Source organism: Herpailurus yagouaroundi, unplaced genomic scaffold (assembly GCF_014898765.1).
Source record: "Herpailurus yagouaroundi ecotype Mexico unplaced genomic scaffold, PumYag 141, whole genome shotgun sequence".
NCBI lineage: Eukaryota > Metazoa > Chordata > Mammalia > Carnivora > Felidae > Herpailurus > Herpailurus yagouaroundi.
Genome location: NW_024412396.1, coordinates 49,047,610 through 49,060,753, shown reverse-complemented (window position 1 = coordinate 49,060,753; position 13,144 = coordinate 49,047,610). Strand labels below are relative to the sequence as shown.

General features: G+C 40.6%; 1 protein-coding gene across 3 annotated transcripts in view; it reads right to left on the bottom strand.

Annotated features, from left to right (window-relative positions):
• YLPM1 (YLP motif containing 1) overlaps positions 1-13,144 on the bottom strand; it is a 75,373-nt gene that overhangs the window by 37,514 nt on the left and 24,715 nt on the right. For all 3 annotated transcript variants that reach the window (XM_040477721.1, XM_040477720.1, XM_040477719.1), the window contains exons 5-6: positions 5,584-7,704; positions 2,837-2,957 (exon numbers count right to left, since the gene is read on the bottom strand). In XM_040477721.1, the coding sequence (XP_040333655.1) occupies positions 2,837-2,957; positions 5,584-7,704 (2,242 nt within the window). The remainder of the gene's footprint in view (positions 1-2,836; positions 2,958-5,583; positions 7,705-13,144) is intronic.

Below are 13,144 nucleotides of genomic sequence, written 5' to 3'. Positions count from 1 at the left end.
CCAACGTGAGGCTCGAACTCACGAACCACAAGATCATGACCTGAGCCAAAGTTGGATGATTAGCAGACTGAGCCACCCAGGAGCCCCTTTATACAACTATTTTAGAGAGCCATTAGCTATATTCCAGGAATCATTAAAAATGTCCTTATTCTGTAACTGAAATATCCTACTTTGGGATTTTGGGGATCTTAAAATTTAAGAAGTTATCTACGGGACCCGGGGTGGCTCAGTTGGTTAAGCATCTGACTTTGGCTCAGGTCATAATCTCATAGGTCGTAAGTTTGAGCCCCGCGTCAGACTCTGTGTTGACAGTTCAGAGCCCAGAGCCTGCTTCAGATTCTATGTCTCCCCCTCTCTCTCTCTCTCTGCCCCTCCCTAGCTCACGCTCTGTCTCTCTCTCTCAAAAATAAATAAACATGAAATTTTTTTTTTAAAAAATAAGTTACCTAGAGTAAGAACTTGATACAAAGACATTCACTGAAGTTATACTAATAATAAGACTGAAGGATTAGAAGCAAATGTCCATGAATAAGGCAGAAATGTGGAACTATAATCTAGAGTCTCAACTATTTGCTAAGAGATACAAAGATAAAAGACACAGTTCCTATTATCAGGAGCTCTGTTTAGAAGGAAAGACAGACAAGGTAACAGACAAAATACAATAGGATAATGGCTATGACAGAAGCTTGTACAAGATGTTACAGGGGTACATGTGAAGGCAACCATCTTACCCAAGGGGAAGAGAAGATACAAAGCTGACTTCTAAAAAACGAACAAGAATTAACTAGTTGGAGAAGAGGATAAGAGAAAGAAAAGAAACTCTAGGTTTAGAGAACAACATGTACATGCAAAGGCATGGGGAAGTTAAGAGTCTGGCACACTCGCACAGTTGTAAGAAGCTCCACGTGGAAGGAAGGCAGAGTGGAAGGGAGGAGAAGAGCAAGTAATGGTAAGCAGAGGTCAAGCCAGCTCAGGAGAAACATAAAGGGTCATGCAAAAGACTTTAGATTTTATCACATAAGCAGCGGGGAATACAGCATTCTAAAGCGAGGGTGCACGCAACATGGTGAGATTTATGTTTTTAAATGTCCATTTTGGGGCGCCTGGGTGCCTCAGTCGGTTAAGCATCTGACTTCGGCTCAGGTCATGATCTCATGGTTTGTGAGTTCGAGCCCCACGTGGGGCTCGGTGCTGACAGTTCAGAGCCTGGAGCCTGCTTCAGATTCTGTGTCTCTCCCTCTCTCTGCCCCTCCCATGTTCACGCTCTGTCTCTCTGTCTCTCAATAATAAATGTTAAAAAAAAAAAAAATTAAGTGTCCACTTTGGCCAGAAGTCCCATCAGTGCTGCCTAAGGTGAAGTGTAGGGGTACAAAGTGGCACTAGAGAACTTTTTGGGGTGATAGAAATTTTGTTCTTCTTTATATTTGTCAAAACTCAAACTGCAGGCTTAAAATGAGTGGGCTTAAAGTGAGTTAAAATATGTAAACTATACCTCAAAATTTGATTCAAAAATATAATAAAATAATCACTCTAGCAGAATGGAGAATGGATCAGAGGAGAATGAGATGGAGAGATGAATTGGGATGTTTCTGAAATAATCTAGGCAAGAACTGATGAAGGACAAAACTGAGGTTGTGGGGAAGTGGAGGACAGTATATTTGAACAATATTAAAAAGGTAGTAAAATCAATCAAAAGAATGACTGGATACGGAAGGGCAGGACACAGTAAACAGTTAAGGCTGAGTTTCAGGTTTCCAGTTTGGGTGAGTAGGTGATGGTGAGGAGAAAGAACAAGGTTAATGGAAAATGATACTGAGGTCCATTTTGAATATGCTGAGTTTGACAGGAGACACATCCAGAGAGAAACACTGGAGGCAGACAGATGCACACACAAGTCAGGAGATATGATATGGGGAGGCAACATCATGGTGGTCATTGGTGACAACTATGTAATCTGTTTTGTGTTAGACTATGTGTTATGATGAAAGGGCACACTGAAAAGTGAAGAGTTAATTTCATGAAATGATTTGGGTTTTCTCTCTCATTGTGTTGTTATAAAGTTATTTGCATGACAACCTTTTTAAAGGTCATCACTGGCTTAAAGGTAAAATAACAAACAACAACAACAATGAACGCAAAACAAAGGGAGAACCTGATCACACAAACCTTTCACAGAACTTTACTGCCTGAACTAGAGCATGATGTTTGATCCCTTCCCTAGCTGAGGAACCAGTAGCCCAAGGCAGTGGGGAGACTCTGAGGCTCACAGGAGGCGGGCTCATAAGGGGCCTCTGCACTGCCCAGATGAAAAACAGGACCATTTCAACAAAAGAGATTATTAGAAAAATTCTACACTTGTGTGAACATGAAGCCATGTAGCTCAGGTGTGCTTGGTGTATTTATCAAAACCTAGGGGGAAAAAGTGGCTGCCACACTTTTGACCACATTTAAAAGATTTTCAAAGGCCAATTACCATTAGCTTTTTACTTTCCCCAAATTTACATTAAAAAAAAATTTTTTTAACGTTTATTCATTTTTGAGAGACAGAGTATGAGTGGGGTGGGGGGGAGGTGGCAGAGAGGGAGACACAGAATCCAAAGCAGGCTCCAGGCTCTGAGCTGTCAGCACAGAGCCCGACATGCGGCTCGAACTCACTGACCATGAAATCCTGACCCAAGCTGAAGTCGGACACTTAACTGACTGAGCCACCCAGGCACCGCAAATTTACATTTTTTATAGAGGAAATTTATACCTATTACAATGGGAAAAAATCAAACAACATACAAACATACAAAGTAGGAATCATTTCATTTCCCGAGCACACGTTTTTCCATACCGGGTACATTCCAGGCCTTGAAGATGCATTCTGCAACCTCGAGTCCTGGGGTGGCAGATGGTCAGGCATCTGTGGCTCAGACCCAAAGTCTTTCATCTTCTGAAGCTGTTCTTTCTGTTCCCTGTGAACAAATAAAATTGCCATTGTACATTAAGGCATGTTTACTCCAGACCCAGTGACTACAACTGATATCAAAGACAAAGAGATCTTAAGAACCCTGTTCCAAAACCCTCTATGGTGCCCCCAGGGCATCTCCAGGGTAACACTCTCTTGCCTTTATGTAGCTAACTGACTAGTCTTCTACAACCTATAAATGACTATAAATTACTAAACCTATTCAAGGACAGGTTCCACAACCTGCCTCATTAGTCTATTCTAAAATAGCATCTACTGGTCACCTTTTTCTTTCATTGAACAAAAAGTTCTCTCACTATTTTCCTTGTTCAATACTCTCTCGCTAGATGAGAGGTTGCAAACTGGTGGCCAAATACGGCCTACAAAGTTTCTTGTTTGTTTTTTTTTTAATTGGCTTTCCCATCAGTTTTTAAAATCTGAATTAGCTGCTGTTATTTACGAAACAAAATATTTCACATATAAATTCAAATTGTAAAGAGATTTGGTAACAATGGGTCTATGTCCCCACATGCCAACAATCAGCTGACTGGAGTGATGGCCGTCCACTTTAGATGAAGTGGGCTGCTATAGTCCTCACCACACTCGGTAGAGTTACCCTGGCCCACTTTCACTCATTATAGTTACCTGTCTGGTTTTTGTGGGTACTTTAGTTTATGGCCCAGTGAGAGCTAATGTCAGTCTATACCTTTAAAAACAACACTTCATATTCCTAAAAAGGATTCATGGAACTCTTCATGCTTTTCTTGAATTCTCTGGTCCAATTCCTTCCTTCCTTCCTTTTTTTTTTTTTTTTTTGAGTTTTCATTACAATGCCCACCATAAACAGGTGTACATCTACTACAACCTCTTTAGACTTTTTACAATTTTCTTCCTACACTGGATGTAGTGCCCCAAATGGACACAAACTAAGGGTCAAAAAAATTTATTTTCTACCTCATGTAAATCGTATTATGACTTCACACCAATACAACATAGCTTACTTGTATTCAACTATGATAATTCTTATCCATCACTTCATATATTTTAGTTATGCTTATGTTGCCTAGAAAGAGCTTAAAAAAAGGATGATGAAGAAGAAGCACCTTTTATCAAAAGGTTTTCTATACAAAGTAATAACAGATGAAAAGGAAATTTTAAAAAGAAAAGGAAAGAAAACTTGGCAGTTTGGGAACACTAACCAGCTTGGTGTTCTCCATAAACAAAACAGATTTTAGAGCTGGACAGACTGGGTTCAAATTCTGGGTTTGCCACTGATTAGCCAAGTGGACTTAACCTCTCTGAGCTTTAGTGTCATCTGTGAAGTAGGGTATGTCTACTTATCATCACAGGCCTTTGAGATAAAAGGATCTGAGACAGGAAGACTAAGACAATGTAGGCTAAATTATTAGCACAGTGCCCAGCACATGGTGGGTGTTAAGTTAAAGGCGTCTGTAATTTAACAGTGAATGGTATGGTAACTAAATGTTCTCTATCATGCTTTCCACATCTTCTTCACGAGTAATCTGGAAAAGTAAAATCTCTCAGAGCGTATCTTCTATACACGGAAATCTGTTGTGCTGCCCGAGGCACCGGATGTTTCATCTTTACCTACAGGGATTTTTCCTCGTTGCACTTTTCTAGTCATAAAGCTTCAGTTATGATTTCAATCGGTACAATCCACAAACATAGACCAGAATTGAAAAATGAAGGAAACACAATACACTGGAATATGTCAAAACCTAACCATTAATTTATTTTCTCAAAACATTGCTCATTCCTAAGAACTTACTCAAAAAGCTTACAATCTATCAATGACTGCTAAATTCTTATCTCAGGACATAGTTGGTTTAGGGATTGAATGAACATACACAAAGTATTCAGTATTCAGTACAGTTCCTGGCACACAGTAAGCATGCAATGTTTCTTCTTCTTCTTCTTCTTCTTTTTTTTTTTTTTTTATTGTTACTCCCTGGGAAGCATTAGATAGATACTTATACAGAGGTGATTTTAAATCAAGAAATCCAAATTTTATTCTCCATTTCACAAAGAAAATATTTGATTATGTAGAAATAAGTAACATCCTCAAGTAGAGAGATCTGCTTTTAGTTATAAGGAAAAGATAAAACACCCCAGAAAGAAAGTATCAGCAGTTAGCCAAATCTGAGGACGCTTTCAGGTAAACCATTCTGAGCTTCAACAGAGGAAAAACCTTACAGCACTTTCCAAAGTTTTATCAAAGATACGTGAATATGAAGTCTATAAGATCTAATACCAAAGAACAAAATGCCTCCTGGGGAAAAAAAAGGATGTTACATATGAGCTCTGTGAAATCCAGAGCACTGGAAAGTTGAAGTTTGACACTGAAACATGTACAGGCATGATATGTCAGCAACACATCTATAAAAGCCAAGAATGGCTACCAAACTTTCACATTTCAGGACATAAGCTTACAATTAACACAGTTCCAAAATACATTTCCTAACCCTAAAGCAGCACTGAATGGCCAGAAATATAAATTAAAATTTACAAGAACTTGAAGCAAAACGATTCCATTCACATACATCGCATCACTTTAAAAAAGAGCAGTCTGAATGCGGTTTTGACTAAAAGAAAATCTTAAGTAGTCAACTTACCGAAGCATTTTCAGTTCTTGTGCAGCTTTCAAAATGATTTCGTGCTGCCTCTGACTGAGAACCATTACCCCTCCAAGGCCTTGGTCAGAGTCTAAGTTTGTATCCGACCCCATCATTTCAGAAGAATGATGTGAGGAGGGCATATGTTCCGCCATGGGGGAATGTCTATCCACATCAGATGGGTACCATCTGTCTGACAACCGTTCTCTTTCCCAGTCCATTCTGTCAGGGATATAATCTCGCTTTTCCCGCCATGTATCTCCTCTTTCTGGATACTCTCGGATCCTCAACTCACCCCTATCACGAAAATCTCGATCATACCCATGGTCTCGATTTCTTTCTTCTCTCCATCTATCATCCCGATATCTATCCAAAGGTGGAAGAGGTGGGAGGGGTGGTAAAGGTGGAAGAGATGGAATATCCCGTTCACGAAACTGTGATTCTTGTTCATCCAGTGGTCTCCCATAATCTCTGTCCCACTCATTATCCAAATTTCTATCATACATATCCATGGGTCTTCCAATCCGATCCACATCCCTGTCCAAGTCCCTGTCCATTTCCCTGTTGTAGTCCTCATCCATATCCTGATCTCTCTCCCAATCATCCCACCAAGGGCCTCGTCTATCTCCATCATGAGATCGAGATGGTGGTGCTGAGAACCTGTCCTCTCTGTTATATGGGTCTAGTGTATCATCTTGATAGTCACGTTCGCATTCTCTCCAGTATCTCTCTCTATCCCAATCATCAAGTCTTTCTCGTTCCATTGGAGCATTTCTACCATCTAATGGGAACTCTTCATGCCCTCTCTCTTCTCCATGATTCCATGGAGCTCTAGGAGGCTCATCTCGGTGATATGGATACATTTTTTCCCCACCATCTCCTGGTTCTGGTCTAAATGGACCTCTGTCACGACCAAAATCTGGTCTTCCCAGTCCCCTTTCCCTACTGCCAGGCCCTCGAGGTGGTCCCCTCTCCCTACTCCCAGCTCTTCGTGGTGGTACTCTTTCCCTACTCCCAGCCCTTCGAGGAGGTCCTCTCTCCTGACTGCCAGCCCTCCGAGGTAGTCCCCTTTCTCGGCTGCCAGCTCTACCCCGGTCCTGGCTGCCTTGCAGACCACCTGGCATTTTCTCCCGACTGCCTCCTGGCCTCACCAACCCTCTGTCCCGGCTGCCTTCTCCTCTGCTCATCTTCTCTCGACTGTCTTCTCGTCTACCCATCATCTTATCACGAAAGTCTTCTTGCTTGACCAACCCTGGGCCACGGCTGATTGCCTGACCTCGACCTCTATTTACTAGTCCTTTATCCCGTGTGTCTTCCATTCTGCTTTGCCCAGGACCTCTGTAAGATGAGCTGCTGCCTCGATTGCCTTCTAACCTATTATCTCTGTTATCTGGCCGAGGCAGCCCTTTATCTTGGTTGTTTTCTGAATGGGGCAGACCAATACCCAAAGGCTTAAAATCATTATCTGTAGTTAATGATGATGATGTTGTCACTGCTGCTCCTCCCTCCATCCCCCCTGGTTTTGAGGGAAAAGTAGATTGAGTAGGTACAGGTTTATTTGCAAGGGGTACAGGCTGAGTAACAGCTTGGGCTTTGTCCATTTGAGTCTCCATACTTTGAGAATTCTGGTCCCAATTAGAAGGCTCTATGGGCCCTTCCGAGACTTCGCTTTTAGGTGGCTCTTGTTGAGAGTCGCTTAGATTCTCATTTGACTGAGCCGCCTTGGCATCCTTTATATCTGCAGCAATGGAAAATGTAGCTGACTGCATTTTAAAATTCTTCTGCTGGTTACTATTGGTGTCTGCTAATGGTTCTTTGTTTCCTGAAAGAGGTTCTGCTTGTGACTTAGGTTGCTGCTGATGTTGCTGTCCAAAAGCTGGCTTGGGGCCTTTCCACTGTGGTCCACTCTGTCGAGGACTGAGGGATGTATTGGGGGTAATATAAAACTGAGATGCTGGCCCCCGGGGAATCATTCCCCATTTGCTTTTAGTGCCCTCTGTTGGGTGACCTTCATATCTGGGTCTTGGCCCATCGGGGCGATTTCCTTCAAAACGAGGCCCTTTGGGTCTCGGTCCTTCACACCTTGACCCTAAATCCTCAAATCTTCGAGGACCATCAAATCTACAAGTAAAACAAAAGATATTACTCAAGACAGTAAAGCAGAAAAAAAAATATTCTCCATGTAAGAATATTTAAGGCAATCTTGCCTTAGAATCTGTTTACAAAAATGACTCTTTCAGTCATTAAATAAATCCTGAGGTATCTATCTTAGAATCGGTATGCTAAAGTGGCAGTGCTCAGAAGGTCTTAGGACAGGCTTTGGAAATCATGTCAGTATTATTATCATCCACTCCAAAACAACTCCTGCAGCAAGTCACTGATACACTAAATTGTTAAAAAGCAATCATAAGTATTGTGACTTAGTAGACAGAAAAGCCCACTCATCTTAAATGGGGGAAAAAGTGCCACGGCTAACTCTGAGAGTACTTTGAGAATTAAAATATAACTAAAATCTAAGTAGGAAACAACTAACAAGATAATACAGGAGGATTATAAATATTGTTGGAGCTAACATTATCACCTGGACCACTGGACAAAAATTCAAAAAGCCAGTAGCCAGCTATATCTTAAGAATGTGCCCTGATATTTTAAAGTCTGGACAGTGCCCTGACAATTTGCTACGGACCCACTCGCCCATTCAGAAAATATTTACATTCCTTGTCTGTCTAGCTATACTACACCTAGGGGATATACAAATAAAACGTCATCTGTGCCTCAAAGGGTTTACAATCAAGGAGAAAGAGAATCTAAGTATAAATAAATGCCCAAAGGTGCAATGACAGAAGTCTATCTGCATACAACAAGGGCAACAGAGGAGCGGATGGTCAATTCTACCAGGGGAGGGGGGGAGGGGGTGCTGTCCAATAGAGGCTTTATATAATAGATGATGCTTAAATTAAGTCTTGAAAGACAAATTCTCTGAGGCCAGGCTAACAGAGTGCGTTGGAGATAAGGGAAATGGGTGGCAAGGACATCTAAGGTTAAGGAAGCATTATGAGGAAAGGCAGAGAAACACACACCAGCAAAGCAGTCTGGAAGTGCAAACATGGCTCAAGCAAAGAGAGTAGGAAAGCTGGGAAAGGAGTGGAAAGGTAAGGAACAAAGAGATAAGGTAAAGAGTAGGCAAGAATCGAGCTCCAGAAGACCTTGTACACTCTGTGTGGCAGGGACTACTGGTGCTCCTCTAATATGCATTCCCCCTTTTCCTAAAGTATCTGAGCTTCTTCATTCTTAGCTGGACACAAAGCTAGCGAGACTAAAGATTCTCTTTCCCAAACTCTCCTGTAGCTAAAACTTGTAGACATGTTCTGGCTGGGCTGAGAGTGAAAATGACCGACAGCTTCTTCCGGGTTATAGCCTCAAAGGGAAGGGCACATCCTCCTCTTCACCATCTCCTTTTCATGCTGGCTCTGACATGTGGTGAAGCATCCTGGACCATGTAGATAAGGGCAATATACTAGGGGATGAGAAGTAACAAATCAGAAGGAACTTGGATTCTTGACACTGTAGAGTCATCACATAAGTGCTAAAAGAGAATAAGCCTTTAACTTATTAAAGCGTAGGACTTCAGATCTCTGTTACCACCAATGAATTAATTCAGCTGGGTAAGAAGTTAGGAATTACCCAATGAGACTTAGAGCCACTATAGATGGTCTGATTTTTAAAAGATTCCTCTAGCAGAAAAGTAGCAGATAGGTAGGAGAAGTTTACCGTAGGTTGTTTCTACAATTTGAGTAAGTTAAAGTGAAGCCTGTTCTAAGGCAGTGACTGATATGAGGATGTAGAGGAGATAAAAGTGAAAGATGTGAAGAAAGGTAAAATGGATAGGACTTTCTAACAAGTGAAATTAAAATGATAATAGAAAGGGAAAAATTTAGGACAATTCCAAGTTTCCTGGCTTAGGTGACTAAATGGATGATGATGCCTTTCATGTTTTTAATGAGAAACAGAGTTTTTCTTTCATTTGTTTGGGAAATCAATGAAGAATGCTAAATTCAGTTTCAGGAGAATATTTATTTCCTATCCCTGTTGACATTAGGCTTTCTGCTGGTCTAGAAGTCTTAGTTTCAAAGGAAGAATGCTTCCATCAGGAAACACCACAGTAACTCCATTAAATTCAACTTGAGACTGCCACCTGGCTACTTGGGTTCTGAATAAACAGGCCAAGAAAGAAGTAACTACATTGGCTGGTAGTGATTGGTCCTGAGTTGCAAGGGGAAATTGGGTCACTAGTACACAATGAGGGTACGGAGGAAGATGTCTGGAACGGAGAGCCTCTAGAATACCTCTTAGCGCTTTCATGTCCTGTGATCAAAGTCAACAGAAAACTACAATAACTCAATCCAGGCAGGACTGCCAAGAGCCCAGACCTTTCAAGAATGAAGGTTTGGGTCACTCCACTAGGCAAAAAACGAGGACCAACTGAAATGCATGTTGAGAACAAAGGGACTATGAAAGGTGTAGTGGAAGAATATAGTTATAAATACCAACTATGGTTACATGACCAGTTGCAGAAAGCAGGACTGTAATAGTTACAAGTATTTCTTCCTTAATTTGATACTATATGTTTAAATACATACACATGTATTAGTTAAATGTCCTTGGTTGATCGTTCTTTGTCATCCTCTAACATTAGATGTATTAATAATAGTTAATTTTAAATCTCAGAATTTAATTTTTTTTAATGTTTATTTTTGAGAGAGAGAGAGAGAGAGAGAAAGAGAGAGAGGTGTGGTGCACAAATAGGGGAGGGGCAGAGAGAGAGAAAGAGAGAGGGAGACACAGTGTGAAGCAGGCTCCAGGCTCCAAGCTGTCAGTACAGAGCCTGATGAGGGGCTCGAACTCACAAACTGCAAGATCATGACTTGAGCCAAAGGTGGATGCTTAACCAACTGAGCCACCCAGGTGCCCCTATATCTCAGAATTTCAATTACAGAGTATCAAAGAGAGAATGTGAACCAGCTAGGAGAAGAATGAAGATTTTCCCAAAGACAAAAAGATGAAAGGGACTATATATACTTTTCTGGGAAACAGGTAAGAATCTTTTTTTTTTTTTTTTTTTTTAGTTGTTCAGGGATAAATATTTCACATCAGATGAAAAAATCTCTTTGTGTCCCACCCTAATCAGAAACACATAAGGGAACTCTATGAAAGGTACTATAGGCTAGCCAAGTTGACACCACACAGAGTCATCACAAGGAATGTCAATATACATAAATTGACTATAAACAGAAAGGGGACCGCCAGCAAATGGTTTTTAAATTCTGGAAGACAAAGGGCAAACATGAGTGGTAACCTATGCAAGAAGAAGCTGGAGTTTAGAATGCTGGTAGAAGGAGATACAATCAAAATGGGGCTGGTCTGCCCACAGAAACCCAGGGCGAGTCAGAATTCTCAGATACCAGAGGTGCTGGGGAAGGACAGGGGTAAGACTTGGGGCTAAAAATGTGTAAATTAAAATCTATATTCAGAACCATCAACTAGACTTTCTCTGGGATGAATGTCCCTATATTCTTGAATCCGAGGGTCCTCTAACATTGGCAGTTCTCTGCCCTACCACATAAGCAAGGCCTGAATCTGCTGACTGGGCGCATCAACAGTTGATGAGCGCCTCATATGCACACAGAGCTTCCAATTAGCTTGTCAGTGTCCCCCGCTTTTAAATATAAATGGACAACCAAGGATCACTAGAAACTTGAGGAATGTCTCCAAAATGGAAGGAAGAGACCAAAGGTAAACGGGTCATAAATCTGGAGAAAAAACAGAGATAATGCAAAAAACAGAAGATAACTTTTTAAAAACCCTCAAATAATACCCTCAGAAAGATTCATAATGAGATACTGTAAATATAAATCAAGAATGAAACTTGATCAGGGGCGCCTGGGTGGCGCAGTCGGTTAAGCTTCCGACTTCAGCCAGGTCACGATCTCGCGGTCCGTTGAGTTCGAGCCCCGCGTCGGGCTCTGGGCTGATGGCTCGGAGCCTGGAGCCTGTTTCCGATTCTGTGTCTCCCTCTCTCTCTGCCCCTCCCCCGTTCATGCTCTGTCTCTCTCTGTCCCAAAAATAAATAAACGTTGAAAAAAAAATTAAAAAAAAAAAGAATAAAACTTGATCAGAACCAAGAAAACTGCACAAAAATTTAAAAATTCTCCAAATAAAATGCAATAAAAAGATTAGAAGTATCTCAGAAAGTACAATCAAATGAAAAAGAGACAAATATAATCAATCCTGCAGGTCCAAAAACCTACTAATGAGGAGTTCCAGAAAAACAGAAAACAAGAAAAATAAAATTAATGAAGAAATAGAAAGACTTAAGAGTTAAAAGACTCTAATTTTCAGACAGAAAAGGTCTAGCTTAGTAAATAATCAGTATAACTATTAAAACTAAACAAACAAACCACTATGAAATTTTGGAATACCAGGAGGGAATAAAGTTTCTAGCAATAGGGAGACATCATCTAAAAAGGAAGAGAATCAGAACAGTATAGCACCTATATTGACTGGCAGAAGAAAACAGAATGGTGATCCTAAACTTTTGAGGAATAATTATGTTCAACTTTACTATACAGTACGTAAATGGTATTGAACAGTATGGTACTGGCATACAAACAGACACACAGATCAATGGAACAGAACAGAGCGCCCCCAAATAAACCCATGTGTATATGGTCAATTAATTTATGAAAAGGAGCCAAGAATATAAAATGGAGAAAGGACAGTTTTTTCAATAAATGATACTCGGAAAAGTGAAGAGTCATGCAGAAAAGAATGCAACTACAGTGTTATCTCACACTGTACTCAAAAATTAACTCAAAATGGACTAAAGACTTGAACGTAAGGCCTGAAACCATGAAACTCCTAGGACAAAACCTAGAAAAACACCATAGGTGTAAGCTCCTTGACACAGGCCTTGGCAATGGTTTTTTGAATCTGATATCGAAAGCAAGGAGAATAAAAGCAAAAATAAACAGGTGGGATGACATCAAACTATAAAGCTTCTGCACAGCAAAGAAAACCATCAACAAAACGAAAAGGCAACCTACCGAATGGGAGAAAATACTTGCAAATCTTATAACTGATAAGGGGCTACTGATCAAAATATACAAAGAACTCCTATAACTCTAGCAAAAATACAAATAATCTGATTTTAAAATGGGCAGAGGACCTGAATAGACATTTTCCCAAAGACAATGTACAAATGGTCAAGAGACATATGGAAAGAGACTCATCATCACTCATCAGCCAAGAAATACAAATGGAAACCACAATATCACCCCACACCTGTGAGAATGGTTGTTTTCAAAAAGGTTAGAAATAATAAGTGTTGGTGAGGATATGGAAAGAAGAAACCTTGTATATTGTTGAGGGGAATGTAAACAGGTGCAGCCACATGGAAAGCAGTATGAAGGCTCCTCAAAAAAGTAAAAGTAGAACCCTCAGATGATCCATCAATTACACTTCTGGATATTTATCTGAAGAAAACAAGAAAACTAACTTGAAG